Raw genomic sequence first — 23,622 nt, forward strand, 5'->3', positions numbered from 1 at the left:
TACGGGCCCCACGCTAACACAGTTCTCCATCTCCTGAAACGTCACCACAGTGCCAACACACACAAAGATCAGCAGGTCAGAAATCTCTTCAGCCAACCCTTGTAGGACCTCCAGGCCCCTCAAAACCAGAGTAATTTCACCATATGTCTTGCTAATAGAAGTTCTTTAGATGAGCCTTGAGTGTCCTCCTGTGATGCATATGCATCTCCCTGCTTGTTTCTACATAGTGCACAGTAATAGCTATTAGGCACTTGAGCTTTTTTTCTTTTTTTCATCACTAGCAACTGTTAGATGTTTGCTCTAGCATTAAGCTTGTATCGCTGCTTAGATTACGTTTATGCATTAAGAAAAACAAAACCTTTGTTCCTTTTGCCCTTGTGCTACGCACAATCTCTCTTTCTCCCTGTCTTCCCCATTAATTTATCCAAGCGATCACGTCCCTTCTCGTCACTTGTTACGGCGGAGTGGCTCTCTGGACGCCGCCGTCTTAGACTATCACCTTTCTTCCGAAATTAAAAGCGGTCCTGTCTTCGACTGTGCACCTGTGAGCGAGGCAGGGCTTGGGCACTTTTTCAGACCTGTGTCCCAGCGAACGCAGGGCTGGAAAGGACCCCGGGAGCTGCCGTGCCGTGCCGTGCCGAGCCGTGCCCCCGCGTTCCCTGCCCGCCCCGGCCGCCAGCGAAGCCCTGAACGACGCCTGTCGGAGCAGGGCGTCGGGATCGCTCCCTGCAGCTGTCACGCGTTTTCCCTGTGCCCGCAGAGAAGGAGTGGAAATCATTCCATGCCCGGACCGACGTTTTGGACTGGGGAGAAGGGCAGGGGTTAGGCAGGGGCTCGGGAGGTCAGCCGTCCGAGAAGGCTTGCCGGCGCAGCCCCGTCTTTCCCAGCCTCCGTCTGATTACGGGCGGTTTGTCTGCCGCCTTTTTATTTACTAAAGACTTGCGCGGCCCCTCCCGTGCCCCTGCCCCGCCGCAGGGACCCGGGCGGGCAGCGGCGCGGCGGAGCGCAGCCCACCCACGCCCCCGCCCTCCGCGGCCGGGCGGGGGCGAGGCGGCGCCCCGGGGGGGGGCGCGGCGCTGCGGCCGCGGGCCCGCGCCGACCGGCGGCCCGGCAGCATGACAGGCAGCCGCCGGGCCGCAGCCGCAGCCGCCGCGGGAGCAGCCGGCCCCCGCCAGCCGGCGGACGGCGCGGCGGGGAAGGCGGCCCCGGCGAAAAGTGAGATGGCCCCCCGGACGCAGCCGCGGCGGAGGCTGCGCGCCCGGCGGGCGGCGTGATCGCCTCCCGGCGAAGCCATGGGCCAGACCTCGGTCTCCACGCTGCCCGAGCCGGCCGGCGGTGAGTAGCGGCGGGCGCCGGCGGCGGGACAGCGCGGCGGGGGCGGGGGGCAAGAAGGCTGCCGGCGGCGGGGAGAGGGGAGCGCGGCGGCGGCGGCGGCTGGGGGGGCGGCCCGTTCTCCCCGGGGCGGGGGTGCGGTGCCCGCTGCCGCCGCCTGCTCCTCGGACCGCAGCGGGGACGGGGACGACGGCGGCGGCGGGCGGGGAGGCGCGGCCGGTTCCCGCGCTGCCCTGCCCGGCTCGGCAGTCCGGGGGGCTTCGCCGTGCCCCCCACCGCCCCGGGGGCTTGGGGCTCCTTTTTCTTCCCCTTAAATAAATAAATAAGTAAGTAGGAAGGGGAGAAAAAAACGGGGGAAGGAAAGGAGGTCTGGCACCTCGCCCAGCAGCGCGGCTAGTAACCCGCCCATCTGGTTGCTTTTGGCTCCAGGACGTTTTATGTGTAAGCAGACTATTGAAAATAAATAAATAGCCTACGGGTGGAACACCCCCTCCCCCAGTAAAGCAGCCCTAGCTGTTCGCAACTTTTTGAAGATAGTACCGACTACTTGGGAATGCTGTTAGGATAACCCGGTGTGTTTTAGTTACTGAAAAGCAGAGCGCGTCTCTTCCCACAATAATAGGATGTAATTCTAAATTAACTCCAGCGAGGTTTGAAGTTTCCTGTGAAAATGTCGCCGCACGCATGTTTTTCCTCAATGCCTGTTTCCTTTGCATCCATTTAAAAAAATAAGCAAATCCTGTTGTAGACTTTAATTCTGAAGGCTGAACTTTATTCTTTATTTGCTTATTGCTGTTAATGTGGGAATGTCTTGTCAAATAGCGGACAACACAACAAACTTTCTTCCCCCCCCCCTTTTTTTTTTTCTTCACGGGTGTCTCAAAGAATAGTTTTAGTAACAACACATACATTTTCAGAAAATCTCCATTATGTTGCCAGTGGTAAAACTTCCCAGTCATGCCATCCCAGTAAAAATCTTGGAGGATTTCTTCTCCTGCCAAACACTGCATGAAAGAGAAATTTGACCGTTTCCAATAAATTTCACCATCCTGTTGAAGGTTTTGCCCAGCAGCCAGCACGTTAGAATTATATCAAGGTAGGCGTTGGGAAACAGATGTAAGGAAACAGATGGACGGGTTAAAAGTTTCTGTTAAACTTCCTGTACAAAAATGTGTCCAAACTCTTCTGTGCAAAAGTCTACTGTGAGGATATTTTGCTGGGGAGGGGGCCCATATCTTGACTAATGATAGCTGTGGTGCCTGTCTTCCCTTGGCAGAATGCTAACATACAATAACTGGGCTGGATTTCTAGTTTTACCTAAAAAAAAAGAAAAAATTTACCCTTGAATTATTTCCTAAATGAAACTGAGATTTTTCAGTCAGGAGTGATAAGAGGCAGTTATATGAAGATGTAAGTTATGGTGATGCTACCTCAATATTGCCAAGTAAATTCTAGTTATCACCATTTTAAGGGCACTGCACTTGTGATGAGATGCCTGTAGTGCCTCCAGGAGGTTTCACAGAAGAGCAATCCCACTGCACTTTGAGCCTTGTTGAAAATGTTGGGAGAGTACATCCTCAACAAGAAACCACAGGGGCAGGTGGGTTTCTGGGTGGCATGGATTCTTGGGGTGCAGTCATTTGTTTTCGCTGGTCTGCTGCGCTGGTGTGGTCTGAACGCTTAATATGTTGCAAAGTTTGGGATGCCCCGTCAAGCTCTGATCAGGGCAGGAAAATGACTTCCATCAGTTCCGGTTCAGACGGGTTGCCCCTTAGGCAAGTAGTCCCAAAACCTTCATTGATTTTGGTGTGCTAGCCAACTACAAGCCATGTAAGTCTTTGACAGCTGCTAGAGATTAGAGTTGAAGGAGATCCCTGTGTTGCACACGCAGGGGCTACAAATCTGTTTTAGTGCTAAGGAATCAATAGTGCATTCAGATCCCCAGCGAGCCACACAAAAGCAGCTGTGAGAAGTTACTCGCCTGTTAGCTCCCTTTTTTTCCCCAGCCATGCCAGCCTGCAAGGGCTCAGATCTTGCCCCTGATCCCTGCTGTGCCCCAGCAGGGTTCAGAGGGGCTGCCGGCTGGGCGCAGGGCAGGGCACCGCTAGTAAATCACCATGGGGCCTTCGGGTGGACTGATAACGGTGAACGTGGTTTGATGTAGAAAATTGAAATAAAAGATTTTCCTGAAAGTCACAGAGTGTTAGAAGAGATAAAATATATGCATAATACAATACTCAGTATGGACCCCAGCCAATGTCCTGCGTTTTTTTTAAAGGTTTACTTTAAATGAAAGATTTTACTCTTGGAAAGGAAAACATATACTGGAGTACTTATGCAGACCAAGGTTGTAGTGGCACTTTCCCATTGGGTTAAGTGCAAGACTGAGGCCTAACCGTAAAACTCAAAGTCCTTCTCAGCTGGGCAAATGTAGACTCGTACCAGGTGGATTAGAGTGCCTATAAAGAGAGGAAGAATCGAATTTTCGTGCCCCGTTGGAACTTTCTTTAGTAGCAGTGCTCTCTCGCTAGAGTTTGCCATCAGCTGCAGGTGAGTGGGTGTTGAAGTATTTTGGACAGGGGGATCAGGGCTTTAATGATCTCCCATGACTATGAGCAGTAAATGGGCAGCAAAGCAGGTCTTTGCTGCCTGTGGACTCCCACCAGGCAATCCTTTGCTCCTTCTCCTCCTCAGTTCCAGTTTTGCAGTCATTTAGATAAATTTTCTAAAGCTTGTTTGTCATTTGTCATGGTTAGCAAATGTGAACAAACAGCGATAGCAAGAGGGGCTTGGGAAGACAGTATAGAGAGTATAGGTATGTGGAAAAGGAGGAGTGCATGTTGTCCTTGTTCATCTTCCTTCCTCTTCTGTGATTTTTCCATGCCTGGCAGGACTTGATTAACGTGCTCTCTCCCCATTCATTGGCTGGAGTTCAGTGCTTCTGGGGGTTATCAGCCATCATGTGCAAAGCCTATCACTTTTGCTTTCTGACCTACAGCTTATCAAAGGGCAGCAGAGCTGTGCACTTTTTTCCAGTCTTTTTTTCTTGTTGGATTTGTTCTTGAGTAGTTCAGCACCAGTCACAGTACTGGGGCAACAGCCAGGTCCTCAAGTGGAAGCATGATCGGCATATTGGGAACATAACACTTAAAAGCAGACCTAGTTAGGTGGCAGAAGATTTTTGTTGTTTCTTGAATAGGGGTGCCTTGTCGAGAATGAAACTTGCAGTAAAAACAGATGTACCAGTGTTCCTAGGATGCAGTTAGGCAGTTCAGCACAGTCTGTGGAGCACAGCAGAGGGTACGTGGAGGGGAAGAACGACAAGCTGCAAAGGGAAGGTCTCGGGAACCTCTTGCCCCGGTGGTCAGGGTGCTCAGCGGGGCCAGTTGAAGACGCGGGTCAGATCCCTGTGCTGACCTGCAGCGCCAAGTGCATAATCCATGGGCCTGTTTGCTCTGGGGTGGGTGGGAGTTCCTCTTGTTGTATACATTTTACAGAAACAGAGCACAAATTGTCAGGCTTGCGTTTCATCCTATTACAGACCCAAAGTTTTTTCAAGGACATGAAAGTGTACTTCGACAGCACAGGAAAACCATTTCCCACCCAGCTCCCCCCATGAGATGAAAGCAGTCACTGGTAGGATCCTGTTGTTTGTTGACCTTGGCACTCGGTGAAATGATTCTCATAGGTCAGAAGTGAGCATGTTTCTCAGACTGCTCTTTTTTATCTCTCTTGGCTTTATGGGATTTCCTGTTCATTGACAAGGAAACAGCAGCTTCACCTGTGTGTGTGCAGAGGAACTGTAATTGCATTAACTCAGCAACCTTATCTTAATCCTGAAGTGAAATGGAAAGCTAATATTTGTTTCAGCAGCTCTAGGTGTTGGTAAACAAACTAATTGGTTATCAGTGCAGCAATTTCAGGACTTGTCTAGGAAGAGAAGTTACTCCAGTAGTGCTCTTCGGTAGTGGCTACTTGTGAGCATTAGTGAGGGTGCTGTTCTGGAGCAAGCACTTCTGTTCCTGAGGAGTTGGACACGGAGGTACTCAGCCGTAGACTTAAATTCACATCCTGACTCAATCCACTACAAATCTGAATGTGCTGACAAGCCCTTACAGTAATAATTCTTAATGAGAAAAAAAAGAAGTTGTTTTTTTCTCCTCAAGCTTCTCATCCTTTCAAAAGTGGAAGAGCTTTGACATCATTGCACTTTCCAGGAGGGCATCTCAAACCATTTACAGGGGCGGTGAGCTACTTGCAGGACACCTGTTAGCTGGTCATTTCAGTTATTGGTGCACCTGAAGGAGTGGAAAGCAGAGATGCTGAGCTGAAATGTCAAGTTCCATTTGATGTGAAGCCCTAAATGACTTGTCCACAGCCACAAAGGATGTTCTGGGCAGGGACCCTCATCTTCCTTATTTTTTTCCAAGGTTTAAATTGGTTGGGGGCTTTGAGGCTGAATGCTCGTAATACTGCACTGGGAATCCTGCTCCTTTTTTTCCCTTCTTTATGCTTTTGTAAGTTATGGAAGAATTAAAAGTACAATGTAAAGGGAACTCTCTTTTCAGCGGCTGCTAAATTTACATCCAAAGCTTTTCAGTTTTTGTGGATCTTGAGCAGGGGAAACTCTTTCCTCATCCTACCAGTGTTGTCAGATGGGGCTACAATTGGGACAGCTCCAGAGTTTGGGTTAATTAAGTAGGCAATTTGCCCCCAACTTTGGGCTGATGGAATGGATGTTTTTGATACCTGGTCAAAGGCATAAAAAGCCCATGTTTTCAGACAGAATGGGTAGCCACAAATTTGCGTGCTACTATTGGGAACTGCAAGAGCTCTTTTAAAAAGTTGGTCCTTGCGTGTCTTGAGCTGAAATATCAAAAGTAGTAGCAACTGCTGAAAGTATAGGTCTCGGCACCCAAAACCATGATTCTGATTTGTGCTGTTGGTGAAGGTCCAAGTGTGAGCAAGTGGTATGAATCACTATTTATAGGGAAAAAATTGTACACACTTTTAAATATAACATGTGTGTAAAATAGAAATGTATTTTCATGCTCACGGGTGCTGCCATGTACTCTGTAATCTGCCAGAGCAAAACTGTGCCCCGCTGCCATAGCGGTTGCTGCCGGTCGGCACAGACCGAGCTCCTCGGCTGCAGCAGGAACTCACTGCAGAGGAGGTCGCGGTCTGAGCCTTTGCGAAGGGGCATGGCCAAGAGCAGAGATCTTGTAAGGACACGGAGGACCAGCCACACCACAGGAACCGCATGTCAACCACAGGAACACGAGTACGTGAAAATAAAGGCCTAGTGCTCAAAGGTCCCAGGTGGGTGTCTCGCCTCTTCTCGCTCCGAGGCTGCCTCGAGGGTGACCAGGAATTCTCCCTCATTTAGCTGCCAGGGTGTGTGACCTTTCATGTCAGGCATGCTGGCTGAAATGCCTTCATGCGCTGACGTTTGGTAGCCACTAATCACCTGTTCGCGGTGTTAATCATCAGCTTCCTCATGTGCCATGAGGAGAAGGAGAGCTGGCTCCCGGGAGGTCAGGGCAGCAGAGCCCCGCCGGCTGACAGGGTTTGTGTAGGGTTGTCTTCTCAGATGACCACCCTGTTACTTCCACCAGATGAAAAGCTCACAGGAGACCTTGTTTCCTCCTGTGCTAAGCCCCACCGACAACTGATCCCGCTCCCTTGGATCTCAGCCACCCTGTGGACCAGTTGTCCTTCCTTCCTAGATCCTCAGCTTTCTTACTGCTCCTGGGTAATATTGCCTTGTCCTTAGGTGGTGTTTTCTGTCACAGATTTCAAAACACTTTCCATTCCATTCTATAATATTCCTTGATTTAAATGGGAAAACTGAGCAGGACAGCACCTAAGACACAGCCGGGAGGAAACCAAAGAGCTCCCAAGTCCTCATCAGTGTTTGAACCATATCACAGTCCTGCCTATTAAAAGCAGAAAAGACTTGGACATTTATATCTTTCTTTATGTCTATTTACCTACTTGGAGTTGTCCTTTATTCATTTTGGACACTGATGCTTTTTGAGATTTAAAAACTGAAGACACAGTAACATTGCTGAAAAATAATTCTGAATCAGTGCTGGGTTTGGATTTATTTTTCACTTTAGTTTATTGTTTTAAAACATAATGTGGTGATTAAAAAAACTAGAGTGCACTTAATGCCTTGGGTCAATCACTGATGGATTTTTAAAAAATACTTCTGTGAACAGCCTGCTTCCAGAACTTATGTCTGCCCATTGTATTTGAATTTTAACAGTGAGTAGAAAAATATTTCTGATCCACAGAAATACCCCAACCAGCTGCCATTGTCCCATATGAAGAAGTCATTTCTGAAGTGTCCGTTCATTGCCTTCTGTAGTTGACATAAGGGGGATTCCCGATCCTGTGCTTTTTCTGATAGGAAAGGATTTTCATTGGAGTAAGTCTGGGCAGAAGAAAAGAGAGGAGGTTTGCTGGTGACAATAGAATGTCTCTAATAACAGGCAGGGGTGGCTCTGGTCTGGTTTGCCCCTGGCAGATCCCAGAGAGTGAGGCGGGCTGCTGGTGCCCTGGCTAAGACAGCAGCCAGGGCGTAAGTGTGTGTTGGGGAAGGAGGCAGTTCACTTCTATCTGTGTCCCTGAGTGGACAGAATTCAGTTTTTGCCAATGCTGCTGAGAAGCCTTCAGTCAGGTCTGGTTTCCAGGCACATAACGATACCGATGTTAAAAATACGTGCAAAACCAGAGAAGGAAGAGAAGGAAAATATGAGTACAAACCATCAGCAGGGAAGGTAGACAGATGGTGAGGTTTTTTTATTTATTTATTTTATGCCCCCCAAACAAAATCAAAGGCAAAGAATGAAATAGAGTCATTTATATCCCACTCTTAGGTGAACTCGACAACCCCTAGACTGTCAACTCTGTTTTGGGGCAAATGTAAAATTACAGTGGGGCTCCAGAGTGTGCTGTTTCCCGTAGTGTTGTATGGTAGAAATGGTTCAGCAGGAACTAGGTAGGAAGGTCACTGTGAACATCAGGTGATGCAGGATGTAAAGATGGACTGTTTTCTCTTCTCACTGTCTCTGACCAGAGTCACATGGGTAACAGTGCTGGGCATCCTCCCTTTTGGGTTTGGTTTTTTTCCCCCTGTTCTGTTCTGGATTTAAATATTACAGTATGTGAATCAATTTAACCTTGCCTGTTTGTAGTCCACAGAGTGGTTTGGACTAACAATCTGCACAGACAATGCAATTACCTCTGTCCATCATATGGAGGCTCGTTATTAGGAAATCTGATTTAAGACTTGAGTCTCCTGCAGTCTTTATACAAGGTCACTGCATAGGAATTAATTTTTTCTGTCCCTGCCTTGGTTTTCAGGCACTTGGAAATAAAGTCTCTGTCAAAAGTGAAAGTCTTATTTACCTTTGTGTTCTCTCACTGCTTTCAACAGCTGTGATGATCAGTGTATGTGGGAAAAAAGGTAGGGAGAAATGAGGATCTAGGTTGCTCCATCATTGTATGGAAGTCTAGGGTATGCTGTCGGGTTGCATGCAAGTAAAATGAGAAAAAAATGTGAACATAATGACTTGCTGTCTATTTTGTATTGATAAAGGGTTAACTAAGTGTGTGTTGGATAATACTCTTCTATATATTACTACAAAACTGTGATAACACTTTGTTACTTGGCAGATTGGAGATTAGTACAGAATCCCGTGTCAATAAATAGCTTTGTAAAAATGAAGTTTTATATGAAATGATGTAAACAGCAAGGGGTATGTTGCCTTTTTTTTTTTCTCTGATTCCTGCTTTGGTTTCATATGAATTAGAGTGATGTTCCGTTGAGCAGAGTTAGACTGTGATACAGCTGTCCTAACATTTGAAACTGTGCGAGCAAAACCAGTTCTGTTCCCAAAGACCAGCTTGCATCCTTCACCCCTGAGAATGTGCTTTTTTCATTAGTGTTGCAGGATGTCTTCACTCTGACCAGCTGCCCAAACCATCAGCAAATCCTAGTCATGTAGATGGACCATCCTCATTTCAGTGTTATTTAATCCTTTCTGTATTTTGTGGATCTGAGTGTTTTAATGTGTTGCCCAGTAAAAGTCCAAGAATGGTGGAGAGACCTTAGATGCTGGTTGAGCTTTTAAGCCTGGGGTATTACTGCTCTGTGTGAACAAATCACATAATTTATAGTCTAGAAACAATTCATGAAAAATATGGACAGTCTCTAATGTTTATTGATTTAAGCTAACTAGGTAATTTGCACAATTAGAATAACTGTGATAGACCATGAAACTTGATGTTTTCACTGTGATCATATAATTTACATTTTCAACTTAAACCATTGCTGACAAGACTTAGAGGCTCACAGGGACTCTTTTTCAGGCTTAAGAATTTTTCTTTTTAATGCTTGAAGCTTCAGCTCAGAAAATTAACTCTTGACTGGGGATTTGTCACCCCTGATTGTATTTCTGGGGTTTGCAACCCTGAACTTTGTTGATGCACACTAAAATTATTGTCATTTCACTTGACCTTTTCTGCTGAAGAAGGCAGGGCTCTTCTCCTTGCCTTCTACCTGCATGGCTGCAGAGCAAGGGCAGGCAACAGAAAGCAATTCGGATCCCAACTTCTGCTTGGTTGCCAGCTGAACTAGGTAAAATAGCACTTGTCATGAGTGAAATTGGGTCTGAATGCCCAGGAAACTTCACAGGATGGCCCATTAAAGAAACGAACCACAGCAATGGGAGCTGGGCTCTGCACTCCAGCTCAGCCCACTGCAGTCAGGTGCACCAGTGATCTTCCTTCTCAAACCAGGCGCTGGGAGGCCAGTGCCATGTGCCAGCGCCCGTGTCTGCATCCTCAGCAAACTGCGGTCTCTGCTGATGTGTCCCAGATACCGGTGTAAGTCAGGGTGTGCTGTTGCACAGAGGCCAAAAGGCATAGCAGTTCATGGAAAAGGCATAGCAGTTCATGGAAGAGTCACAATGCTGTAGCCCTAGGTTACGTCCATCTGTGCCCCAAGTCAGTTTTTGCAGAAACTGTAGGGAGCGAGATGCCTGAGATTCTCGCTCCTAGCCAGCATTTGCCCGTAAGGCCCTGGTAAGCCTCAATGTGGCTTGTAGGTCTCCCACCACTACTGTCTAAGGGAGTCACAGAGATTTGTAATACTTGGGCACCAAACCAGTGAAGTTCACCAGTGCAGCAGCATCCTGAGTTAAAACTGTGGTGCGACTGCGAATAGTGAGGGACGGTCCAGTTTGTGACTTGCTCTTCTTGCTTATAACCCCCAGAGATCAACTTACCTGAAGCATTTATGTCATAACAAGCAGTATAAAGTCACCCAGGCAGAAAACTAATCTCCTGTGGGCTTTTTTCTTCTCTTTTTTTCCCCCAGATACTGGATGAGTCAACAAAGAAATGACACTTTCATTGTGTGCTTATGAAACACAGATTCAGTGGGATAGTGTCAAGCAGTTAGACTCACGTAACCACTTAAAGTTGTTGTAAGCTGGTGGGAAATGATTTTTAGATACTAGCTGTCTTTACAAGGAGGAAAAAACCCCAAACAGTTCATTGCCAAGAAATTGGGCATGTTTAAATTATACATATATAATGTGTTATAATTTATTTCATTGGTAATAATTCAAAACTGGCTGTGCATTTCCTTTCCTGTAAATTCATTCAATATGTCCAAAGATTACTGGTTTGTTTCTTGGAGTTTTATAGATTTATTGCATTTCTGAGGGGAAGGAAGTGTTGGTTTTGGCACAGATGCCAAGAATATTCTTGTTCTGAAAATGTGAGGCAGTGTTCTAGTGCACTGCTAATCCAGCCTCTTTTATGTTGATACAGAGAAGGGTGTAGTGGTTTTCTTGTCCTGCACGTTATACCACCATGCATTGTTCTCCTCTTCCAATGAATTGTTCAATTGATTGACAAAAAGAAGGAAAATTTTAGTATTAATAATTAGTATTAAAAATCTGTACGTGATTTAAAACAATTGCACTAATTGCAGAGTAGTCCCTGTGCTTAAATTCTTGAAATGAAAAGTTTTAGAAGGCTGGTCTGACTCTTATAAGAAGATACCAGATGCTTTTTCTTGGGAAGAAGATGCTATTGTTTCTTGCTTGAATATTGCTGCTTTTGACACATGGAAATAGGGTATGGAAGAAATATATAAGACATGATGGTGAGACATGAAAGAGACTGTCTGTGCGAGGGAGTGAACAATAAAATGGACCACTAAGACTGTGGATAAAGCCAGCTTGTCAAGAGCTGGACAAGGACCAAGCAGAAATGAAAAATGGTCTATACTTTAGTTGGAGGAGAAATTCATAGAGAGTAGCAGAACATGAGCCAGCATGAGAAAGAGCGAGATGTTAACTACAAAGCATTGCAGAAACTACATGACCATGACGCTTGGCTTTTAAAGCCTTTTGTTGGACTATACCATCATGTGACTGTGTCATGTTATAGAGTGAACATGATTCTGAAGACAGGATGAAAGTTTTTGTTGGAAAAGTTTGGGGGAATTCACAGAGACCTGAAACTGAAAAAGCAAGTATCTTGGACACTTAGAACAACACCTCTCTCTTAACTCCCCTCTGGCACTGCTCCGCCTGCTGATTTAATTTTCCCGTCACAACTGGAAGCAAGGGGGGAGAAGCGGAGGAGGGCATATTTCAGCCAGACCCAGCAAGACAAACAGTTTGCTTCTGAAGCATTTACTGCACCTGGAAACTCTGTAGCTTAGTTTGAAATGCATTTAAAAAAATGTGTTGAAGAGAAAAATATTTAATGTCAGTATTGGATCTCTAGGATCACATCTTTTTGAAAGCAGAAGAAGGGGGGAAAAAGAATGTACCTTTCTAGCTGTCATCCATGAAAGATGAAAAAAACCTTGAGAATACAGAGCTAGGCCACTAGAAAGCATCCAAAAGCTAAGCATTATTTTCAATGTATTTTAAACCATTAAGCAAAGGTTTGGGCCTTTGCAGGTTTTTCTAGTTAGCAGGAGAAGCTGGACACAAAAGTCGATGTATGGCATTGCACACTGTATCTGATGCATAGACTGATTATTAGTCTGGAAATGGCAGCAGTGACTGAAGATGCACCCACAGATGCTTACCTTCCCTTAGACAGAAGTCACCTCTTCCTCAGCTTGGCCCTGCTAAGGTGCGAGCCTTTGGCAGCTGCTTGAGTGCAAATTCAGCAAAATCCGTTAGTGGGCAAGAATAGAGGCCACAACTTATCACCCTGGCATGATCTGGAAGGGTGCGTGTCTCCCAACTCTGAACTCTTCTATGAGCATTAATCAGTCCTGAGAATGGTCTGGTGTGATAATTAAATATTGTTATCCCCTCACCTCCCTACAGATGGAGCATGCCAGACCTGAAAGCCATAGATCAAGGAACTAAGTGAGCACAAATGACTGAACTCAGGCTGTGGATTTTTGTGTTTGTACCTTTCAACCAGCCATCCTGAAGGGATCTGTTTGTAGAGAAAACATCTCTCTCCCTCTGTTGCTCAGCCTACAGTGCATTCAGGGTTTCCTCAACCATAGAAGAAAAACATTGCAAGAAACATCCGCTGAACGTGAGATGTACCAAAAATAAAAAAAAAAATTGAGCCCTTCATTAAGTGAGTTCACCGTGGTCACCGTGGTGGAGGAATGAATACAGCTGAAGACAGCTAGCAAGTTAACCTGCTGCTGTGGCTAACTCTTCCTTTAGCTTTTCAAGGGGAACAGCCTCCTCAGACCCTGCCTGCCTGTGTTTTAGCAGATAACATCATTACACCCTGACAGTCCCTGGATGGGAATGCTACTGTTGAGGATGTTTGGCAACCTCGTTTTTCTCTGAGGGCTTCTTTTGGGGGATATATACCAGCAGGGCAGAACTGAGCGCCATTGTCTTCTCATCGGCACAGAGGTGTCTGGTGGCACAGACCAGTTGTTTTTTAAACCCCTAAGAATTAATACACCCTCTATATATATGGGGCCAGACATTTCTTTCTTTCAGTTTAACTTTCTTTCACTCTTTATGCAGTAAATTGCATGTAAGAGTGAGGGGAGAGTGGAGGAAGAACAGACGCAGTGCTGCTAATTAAATTAGCCATTTCTTAAAAACAAATAAATACCAGGCAGTTCAATCTCGTAAAAAAAATACCAGCATGGAGCCCATTCTTTCTGGTTTAAGTGATTACTTGCATGCCCAGATGTCAATGCAGGGAAAACTTGCAACTCTAGAGAGGTTTATATTGCCTTACTCTGTGTATTTCTTTATAATTCAGTCTTTGCACCTACTGTGTGTATTTCTTTATAATTCAGTCTTTGCACCTACCATTTTTTGGCCTTTTTTTTTTTTTTAACATATGCAGTGGTAGCAAAAGTTTTGAGACAAAGAAAAAAAAGTCATTCTTGAGGGGTGAAAAAAAAAGGAGCGTGTTTGGGGTGAGAGAAGGGGGGGAAGTTTATGTAGTGCTGAGCTGGTGCAAGAGATGACCCTTTAAGGAGGTGGGTGGCAAACTGAAAAATCTTTTATGAGGATGGCCAGTAGCCCTCTTCAGCCCAGCAGCTTGCTATGAAGTTACGTGAGAAAGCCAGCCATTAGTATATCTCAGTGCAGTGATTGTTGGTATTGTATTGATGGGGGTTTTCTGATGTATTTACAGGAACTTTTTTTTTCTAACCCAAGAGTTATGGTTGAAATCCCACTGGGAGATACACATATGTTTTCAGTCACCTATACATTTGCAAAAGTTTTTAGCATCGGATGATGGTTTATGTTATATTTTGCTCTAAGTTTCCATAGCATAATTTTCAAGAAAACTGTGATAGTTTTTCGAAATATTTCTCGTCTCTTATCAATTGAAATAGAGAAGCCAGAGCTCTGGTAGCAGCAACTGGGTTTAGACAAAGAGAACTGTTTGCATTTGGAGGGGATGGGTACATAAAGTCAGTGGACATGAGAGAAACTGAGAGACAAAGCACACCAAGGACAGTATTCTGCCACTGTACATTTAGTTCTGGATTTAAGCTCTGGCTTCTCTTAGTTGTGAAATAGGTCAGCTCATTAAAATATTATGTGGAGGCAAGGGTCATTTCCAAAAGCCAGCCTGTAGGGCCATGGAATCCGGAGTTATGGTAATGAGGAGCTTTCCTCTTCAGAAATAGCAAGAGCCGCTTTATATTTCGTATTTGTGTTTTCCCGCTGTCAGCTGCCTCCCCGGGGAGCGAGTGCTGATCTGGGGGTGCTGCCATGGCTGGGGGAGGACACGGACACCGCACACCCCTGTGAGCTGCGGCTGGGGACACACACGCACCCCGCACACCCCCGTGAGCCCAGCTGGGGGACACACACACCCCACACACCCTCGTGAGCCGCGGCTGGGACTCGCTCTGCACCCCTGCCGGGGGGCAATGCCTGGCCACCGGCGCCTGGTCTTCCTCCGTCCCTCGCTGTGGCCCTGCTCTACATGAAAGTGTGCAGTATTAGTGATAAACCATGGTATTCCTAACACACGAGTGAATTAAGATACAGTCTTGTCTTCTTCTGAGTGTGAAGAAAACATATGTGCTATAGTAATGCATTACTTTTTTCTTCTTAATTTTTCTCAAAGCTAAACTTCCCCCAAAGTGCAATTATACCTTAGAATTCTGTGTTGGGTTGAAAGATAATTGAAAGTCCACTCAAACCTTTGATTCCCAAGTGGGTTAAAAGGCAGAAGGTTAAAGTTGGCGTAGGGGCTGACTGGAGCGGGAAGGCAGTGTCAGTGGTGGAGCTCGGTGGGAAGGAGGCTGTTTGGACTGGAAGCTTTGAGGCGACATCTGAAGGTTCTTCACCCTCTTCAGAGCTGGTGTTACCTGGAATAGGATGACATTTTCCTCAGGACCCTGACCCAATCCGTGGACCCTACCCTTCAGTAGGCTGCTCCAGCATTGCCAAGCCACTCTGGCAGGGGCTGACTTACAGTGGGTCACTGGCTGGGTGCTCGGCCGCACTGCTCCTCCTCATGCCAATGCCTGTCCGAACCCTATAGGGCAGTCTTTAAATGCCAAGGTGACATACGGCCCTGTTGATAGGGGCCACATACGTGTCCACAAACAGCAAACTGAAGAGTCTTGGTTTAAGTGAAAATTCTTATAGAACTGGTTTCCAATGACCGCTGTTCATAAAAACATGAAGTGTCATAAGGTTTGCCAAAACAACTTTGAGTTAGTTACATCATGCATACCTGTGCTGTTCAAGTTGAGTGCATTGTTCTTGATCTTAGACAGGAGTTCAAAAAAAAGAGCCAGTTAGCAATTGGTTTTAATTTAAGTTTATTCTTTCTAGAACAAGAAAATATTCAGTGAAGGTTAACGATGCTTTTCTAGCAATTTTTTCAACCTGTTGTGCTTACCTACATTCCTTGTATTATACATCTGTATTGATAGACAGAAAATCTCGTACCAAATACGGAAGTCTTCAATTTTACTTACATGGCTTCTACATGTTTTCATCACGGTTTCAAGTTTTTCCCTGAAATACCTTTGCTCGTGTGAGCGCTGCATGTGAAAGGTTCAGTATGACTAGCCAGCGATGTCCTTATGTACCTTCTGCTTGTAAGGGAGAAGACTGGCCTGCTGTGTTGGGCTGCCATCGGTTCAGCAGCTACCACATGCAGGCAGTGCCCGTTGGGGGCAGGAGCTGCGCGATGTGATGCGCCGGTCCCTTTTTGGGTCCCTCCTGGGGCAAAAATTGCCGCTCCCTCCCGGAGCTTGGCATCCAGCTAGGGTGAAAAGTGAGGGCAGGGTCTAAAAATGTTGAATACGTGTGCCAAGTGCTTGAATGTTTGCAAGAATGGTTTAGGGAAAATTATAAACCTTTTTCAAGGCAAGAAAAGTGACTGAACTCTTTATCACTTCTTTTCATTTCCAAAATGTCACAACCACTCCCCTAAGCTTGGGAAAGTTGCTGTCATTTGTTTGTGAGCTGCTTGAAGGCTCTCTTCTAAAGAATAATTATTAACCTCTTTCTATTTCAAAACCTGCTCTTATACAAAGTGTGTTTTGCTGGAGATGGAGTTACGCGACAGCTTTGTTCAGCTTTGTTCATGGCAATGAGAATTTTCCAGGAGGTATTTTCTGAGGGAGGTAAATTGCCAGAGGCTGCAGGAGGGCCCCTGGTCGAGGTGGGAGCTGAACAGGCTTCAAACCACGCAGCAGTAGCAGTGCTGGGGGGATGGCTGCAAAGACGGGTTTTGCAGAAGTGCACGGGGACTAGGTTCGACCCCTGGTTGCCGGCCCAGAGCTGCAGCCCACTGGCGTGGGGGTGAGAGCATCCATCATCTGTGGGCTCTCTGCTTTCTGTTCCCTCCTTGAATCCCTGCAGCGACGCTGTTTTGGCGGCCACTGAGCAGGGACCCAAGCAAGCCCTGGCTGACCGGACGGGCTGCCCACCTCTGGGCAGACACTTGGAGAAAGACCCGCATGGAAAGACCACCAGTGGAAACTTGGCGTTTGCTCGTTCTTTGTGGAGACTATCCACATATCAATTCATTATTAAATGAGCAGATAAATAGCCCTTTCTCTCCCTTGTTGGGTGCATCAGCTGCTGGGTGAGTTGCAGAAAGCCCAGGATAAGAGCACGAGAAACAGTCAGAACAGGCAAAAACTGCCAGCAGGAATTTCTGAAGTATTCCTGTGGGCTTTCCTAAGGGATGGCTCGCTTTCCCAGGGACTGCTGGAAACAGGCAAGTGCTCTGTCACATAATGTTCCCTCTCTAGGAAAACATTTGGTAGTAGTTTAAAAAAGAAAACTTTACAGAGCTTAAATAAAGCGAAAGATGAATTTGGTGAACCCTGATGCTGTACATACTTTACTTGGGAGCATTTTGAACTTCCAATGCTGGTTAGAGTTGCCAGCAATAGGTACAGGGCTTGCCAGTCCTATTCGGGCTTTTTGCACCACTTTTTTTTTAATCAAGTTCTTACTATGGCACTTTTAAGCACACAGCTAAAGACAGCTTTTGTGTTCAGTCCATCTGTATCAGCATGGTCATGGCACTCACAGAGATACCACAGAATTTAAGTAATCATGAAATCCTAATAATTATGAGAACGACTTCAGTTTTATTCAATTTTTAAAGTAAACCATTTTGGTGTTTTCATTTCTATTCTGGCTTGTAATTACTCAAGAGTCATGTAGCCTGGTTTACCTCTGCAGTTGTAAGGAATAATAAAAAAAAGGATTTTAATGAAAACTGGTTTTTTTAAGGATTTAAAGAAAGTCTTTAAGAAAATACAAAATACAGTGAAGTGTGTCATTCCATACAGCAGGAGTGACCTCTGTCAACATTAGTCTGGCTTAAGTAGGCTAAATGATTCTTGATGTCTGTATTGGGTTTTGTACAAAGTAAATAAATCGATGTATTATCTGATTCAGGACAGGCTTCAATACATCTTAATGGTAAACGGAAGACTTAAAATTTCTCATTGGGCTACAACGACTGCTAACTCCTAACTGCGTCTGGCTCAGTAGGAAAGGGAAAGGAAAGGTGTTCCCAGACAGCAGTGCAGTGGTGCGTCCTGAGATAGCTGGGTGGGCTCAGATCCCCCCGCCAGGCAAACAGGCATCACCTCTGGCACCGTTTGAAACTCTTATTAATGATGTGTGCTGAAGCTAAGTACTGAATGAATATTGTTAGGCTCTGTGATAGTATAGCGCTGAAATGCATTGGCGGGGAGAAGATGGCGTCTGGTGTTTTCTTCTGTGAGTAGTTGCTTTCCAGCTCGAAGGATACTCATCCAGCTCCAGCTAAAAATTCAGTTTAAACTGGCACATAGAAGTTCAAGCTGGCATTTTATTTTAGCCTACAGATGACAAAGATATATTTTATGATTGCTCAATGCCAACGTCTGAATGAGAGAGGTGTTAGAAAAGGACATGCTGCAAACAAAATCATATGGACTTTTGGATAGCTAAAAAATCTTAAAAATGCAACAGCTGAGCAGCTGGCAATGAAAAATCTGAAATCTGTTGTTCAAGCTGTTCTCTTTCATTTTATACTTAGAGCTGGAGCAAGAATGGTTTTTATGGTTTCTGTTTGTACAGCTCTTGTCACAAAGAGGTCCTGATCTATGACCAGTCGTCTTAAGCAGCGCAATAATACAGTCATTCATTATTAACTGAGAGCAGAGGAGAGGTGGGGACCTCAAGTACAGCATGAAACAAGCAAGTGGGGAAATGAAGGTATCAATTATGTATCTCTCATGCTGATGATACTCTTACAGAGTAGTTGTTTTCCCCGAAGGGAAGAATCTGCTGGAAGAGCCGAGAATATTCTCAGTGCCTCCTCTGACAGCAAGATGACGTCTCCCCATCCAAGGGATCACCAAGCCCTTTTCTTTAGCCCTTTTCCCTCCCAGGAGGACTTGATGCTTTGGTTAGTCCTGGGCTGATGCCTGGCCCTAACAGGAGAGCCCTGCTGGCTCTCCCACAGGGAAGTGGGATCCTGGTTTCCAACCCCACCTCCGTGAGCGTCTGCACCCCGGGGCGTGCTGCAAACAGGGCGGTCTCCCGGCACAGCATCCCGGGGCAATGAGCCAAAGGGGAGCAGCTTTCTCATTTGCAGTTTGTTCCAGCCAAAGCTTTTTGGTTATCCACGCCTCGCTTCCATAAACACTGATTCCATGGAAAAAATGAAGTCCAAAATGTGTCTGAATACAGCCTTCAAATCTACCTAAAGATAGTACTATAATTCCACTGGGTCTTGCTGTAGCGATTTACGGTGCCACCAGCTTGCTTGATGGAATTACTATTTCTTGATTGTGTAGGAAAGGGAACATGCTGGTTTTTAAAGTATAACTGAATCCCATCACAAATTGCACACAGACCTGTCCTTTTACGTGAACATGCCCCTGAGCGTCCGAGTTTAAACTGGCAAAGGAAGAGCAGCTGGGCTGACAAATATGTCAGCTTGTGCCTGATTTTCCCCACCCTGGCCCTAATAAAGATCAAGATACAGGGAATAAAACAGCTGTTTGCTGTGCAGCCGGGGACGGAGAGAGTAATGAAACATGATGCGGAATAAAAGTCAGCTGCCACTTGGCAACTCCCATTTCCTCATAGCAAAGAAGATGACTTAGACTGTATTCAGAATTGTGATGTTATAGGTACAGAGCTGATATGAACAGTTTTTACAAGCTGTGGTTTTAGAGTTGACAAATGGGCATTTTGACTGAGAGGAACTGTGTTTAATCGTTAATAGTTTCTTCTGAGCGTGTTGGAGTTTTATTGTTATTGTTTATCCAAGCTGGTATCTAGCAACAAAGACAAACATTTTAAAGGCAGCTAAAAATTGAACTTAAAAATAAACACCGTTTTCTCTACAAAGACTACAGAGCTAATAGCTTGTGCAAACATTTGCAATGACAGCAACATTCAGAAATTTGCTGGTTGGATTTAAAAGCGTCCTTGACCTCCCTGGCAGGGTTCTGAAGCCAACAGGGTCGCAAAAAGAAACTATTTGCTTCGGGTTTGACTTACACACATTTGGACAAGTGCAATATGCTGTTTCCTGTACTAGAAAAAAGGTGTTGAAGTGGTGCCAGTATAAAAGAAAATGTAGCTTTTAAAAGGCAGCACAGCAAGCTCTGCGCTGTCCTAAGTGGGGGGTTTAATTACATGACTGATCAAATTGCTCCTAAGGTTTTTTGTACATAAATGTTCTGTTATTTGTAGATCAAGAGCTCTGTGTTATAGTACTTAAGTGTGAGGAAGCATCGGATGGGAGCCCACAAAACCAAACCTGCTCTCAGATGTATAAACATGTTAATTGTGAAAGATTCGGTGAAAGATAGTAATAACAAAGGGAGAAGCACATGTGTAATGTTCACACAGAATTGTATTTAGCAAGGGTGCTGGGTGGTCTGAAATGAGTTCTGGTGAGATGGAATAGGATGGGGTGGGGTGGGGTGGGGAGGGGAGGAGAGATGCGTACCTCCTTCCCCAGCTTCCTTCACGCGGAACTGGAAAGCAGCTAATGGTGTTAGCACTTCAGGCGGTCGTTGCTTCAGCGTTGGATGTGGTGAAGGGGTCAGGGGGTGCGCTGTGAAGAGCAGCTCTCGCACCCGCTGGCAGGGAGCTCAGGTGCTGGCTTTGTGGCAGAAGTCTTCCATCTCTTCCCAAACTTCTCCCCCGTTACCTCCCATTCTGTTCCTGCCCCAGCTCCCCAGCACACCACCCAGCTCAGCCTGGTCACCAAAACTGTTTTCCTGACCCTCCTGTGTCAGTAGTAGGAACTGACTTGGTTTTAAAAGCCTAGGCAAAAGGTTATTTTTCTTCTGGCTTGGTGCGGTGATAAAGTGCAGCCTCACAAACGGTCACGAGCACGGTTGGTGATTCAGCTGATGTTTCTGTCATGGGGGTGTGAAAACTCAGGTTCAGATGACCAGGAACCTGCTTGTACGGGCAGCATCTCTTTCAAGCTGTACCTGCATGCTGCCTCCACTGAAGCAGCGATGGTTTCTGGGGACACATCCAGCGAGCTTCAGGGAAACATCTGTCTTTCCAGGTACCCTGAGGGAATGGCCAAAAGGCGTCAGAGAGTGATCAGCAGCGGGGTCCTTTGGCCGGTGCTGCAGGGTAGGCAAGTTGTAGGCAGAGAAAAGCCCTCCCTGGGGATGATGCATGCTTCCAGAGGAGCAGGCCAGCTGAGACCTGAAGCAGCCCCAAGCTGGCTTTTGCTTCGGTACGGAGAGGAGCTAGAAACAGCCCAGAGTAACTTTAGCCGTGCTTTGACTGTTTTTGCTAGGTTTTTGACTCAGCTCAGAGAGCGAGTAGCTAGGGCCATCTGAGGGCGTGCTGGTTCACTCTCTGAAGGCAAACCACCTCCTAAGAGGGGTCACAGATAAGCGTCTAGACCTGCCTGGGAGTTAGCAGCCTGACGGTAGGGGGGCTGCTCGGCAGAGTTTGCACTAGATGGCAAGGTTTGCGTTCGCCTTGCGTCCTTCAATTTTCTTTTCCTCAAATTCCTGGGGACTGTGTTTCTCGTCAAGTTTCTGGGAACACCAGGGATGGGACATTCCCGTAGGGCAGCAACATGGCATACTGATCGCCTCGGCTCTCTTGTCGGGATGAGCCGGCACCGGGGACCATCCCCTACCTTGCCTTGCCTCAGTGGGTGCTGCTGGTGCTGCGAGGACGGGCCATCCGAGGGCTCCTGGCCCTTTGGGGCAGATGAAAGGTAACTTTGCCAACAGCTGGAGAAGTGGGAATGGGGCCATAGGCTTCCCTGTGACATGCCTTGCCTGGTTTTATCTCAGCATCAGTATTACATACCTATTAATTACTGCAAATATGTTTTCTTTTAATTCCTGTTTATTACCATGCAGGAGAGGGACCACATGCTCCTTCAATTTATTTCACACTTCTAGCCAATATCTACTGGGAAGTTTTACCGCTTGCCTGTAGCTAAAAATATTTGTTGTAAACTTACTATAGTTATTTTTCTCCTGCATACTAAGGCTATACCAAGAAAAGTCAGTAAGGAAATATTTCCAGTTCTGCAGTTCTGGTTTTCAGATGTGACATTTTAAAAATATCATTACAGAATTTAACGAGATGAGTATGTGCAGCTTACTCTTAGGTGGAATTACAAAATTATCCAAAAAGATTTTTAAACTATAAATAGAAATGTAGACCATTGTACTCCAAGGAGATTTATCCCTTAATATTCTGACACAAGAAGCATTAATCTTCTATCCTCAGCTGTTCAGAGTAGTTTGGTTGCTCTTTTATGTACACTGCTTTTAGTTGTTGTTTTTTCTGTCCTCCCACATCTCTGTTACTGTGCCTGAATTCCCCCCCCCCCCCCGTTTTTGTGGAGAAGTTTCTTGGATCCAGAATTTGACCTTTGACCTGATGTTTCAGATATCTGGAAAATGTAACTGAATGGAAGTTTTCTATTTGCTGCTTTTCGCTCAAGTATTAGGGTTGAGAAAAAAGGAATAAGCAGCCTGCATTAAACCCATGATCCCTTTTCTTCTAGTTGGAGCCAGCTGTGCTCAGCTCAGAGAGGAGATATCAAGAAGATTTTTGGCCAGATCGCTTTCAAACCTGTATAAAGGGATTGCTAAGCATTCGCTTATTCCTTTCATAGGAAGCTGAAAGGATGGAAGCTAAACATTTTGTTGAAGAGGAGGAGGAAGTTGTGCAGGTGTTCTAATAAGGACTGCATGATGCTAAAATGTAAATAATTAATGTGCAAACACATGCTTGTGGGCATATTGCAAGCATAAGGTCAGGTCCTTATTTTTATTCAGACCTTAAGCAAACCCCTAGTGTGTTTTGACACAAGAAACAGATGAGAAGAGAGGTGGTGTGATCATAGAGGTATAACTGCAGCACTTAATGCAGTGTAGAGCCCCCCCAGCTGCCATGGCAGTGTAGATGTAGCAGACGAGCTCTGCACAGGTTCCTGCATGAGAAGTGTGATTTGGTTAGGCTGGGTAGCCCTGACTAGCTGTATTGCCTGTGGTATTTCCAGTATCACTACAGAGTGTCCTACAACCATAACTTTGCTTTTTTTCTGTAGCATTAATCCAATGGGAGTGAAAACTATACCATGAAGTAACACGGACGCTGCATGTTACAAGTGCGTTATCAGAATTTGGGTTGCATTAGCAAGAGATGACCAGTGGTAGATAACGTGATAGTGTGATAGCCTGTAACTCGACAAAACAACCAACAGCACTTAAGTTGATGTGGTTATTGTGACCAGAAAAAAAAAGCAACACTTAAGGTAACCCTAAAGCAAAGAGATCCTTTATGCTTTACCCCAGTGAAGCAGCAAGCACGTCTCAAGTCCTATAGTTAACACTGTTTTATTTACTGTTTCTTGTGTAAGGTAGTAGGAAGCCAAGGTAAGGTCCCCTCCTCGCTTGCTGGAGACCAGTGCCTTGCAGGATGAGGGCTTCCTGCCTGAGAGACAGAAAGCTAAACAAGCTCTTCCAGGCTCTGCGCAAGTTAATCCCAGGTGTACAGGTGAGAGAGCGAGAACTAGAATAAATGCATGTGGGAGGCAGCACCATTGCTTGGGACTTTGCTCATGTTCCTCTTCCGCGCACTATAGAAGAGAACAGTGTGGCTGGGCGTCCCTCTGAGCCACGTGGCTTTTTGTCTGAAAAGTGGAGCCCTGGGCATCTGTGCTGTCGCTTCCAGGGGGAGCGTAGGCTCCCCTCCTTTCCTTCTAAGTACCTGCGTACAGCACCTGTGCTTTTTGCAGAGCTTAGGCAGGGACTAATCACAGGGG

General features: G+C 45.9%; 1 protein-coding gene across 2 annotated transcripts in view; it reads left to right on the forward strand.

The window, feature by feature from the left end:
• The first annotated feature begins 1,089 nt into the window (after positions 1–1,089).
• PHACTR2 (phosphatase and actin regulator 2) overlaps positions 1,090–23,622 on the forward strand; it is an 83,639-nt gene continuing 61,106 nt past the window's right edge. For both annotated transcript variants that reach the window (XM_075035888.1, XM_075035889.1), the window contains exon 1: positions 1,090–1,335. In XM_075035888.1, coding sequence (XP_074891989.1) covers positions 1,293–1,335 — 43 coding nt within the window. In that variant the 5' untranslated portion in view covers positions 1,090–1,292. The remainder of the gene's footprint in view (positions 1,336–23,622) is intronic.

This window comes from Buteo buteo, chromosome 9, assembly GCF_964188355.1.
Source record: "Buteo buteo chromosome 9, bButBut1.hap1.1, whole genome shotgun sequence".
In the NCBI taxonomy this organism is placed as follows: domain Eukaryota; kingdom Metazoa; phylum Chordata; class Aves; order Accipitriformes; family Accipitridae; genus Buteo; species Buteo buteo.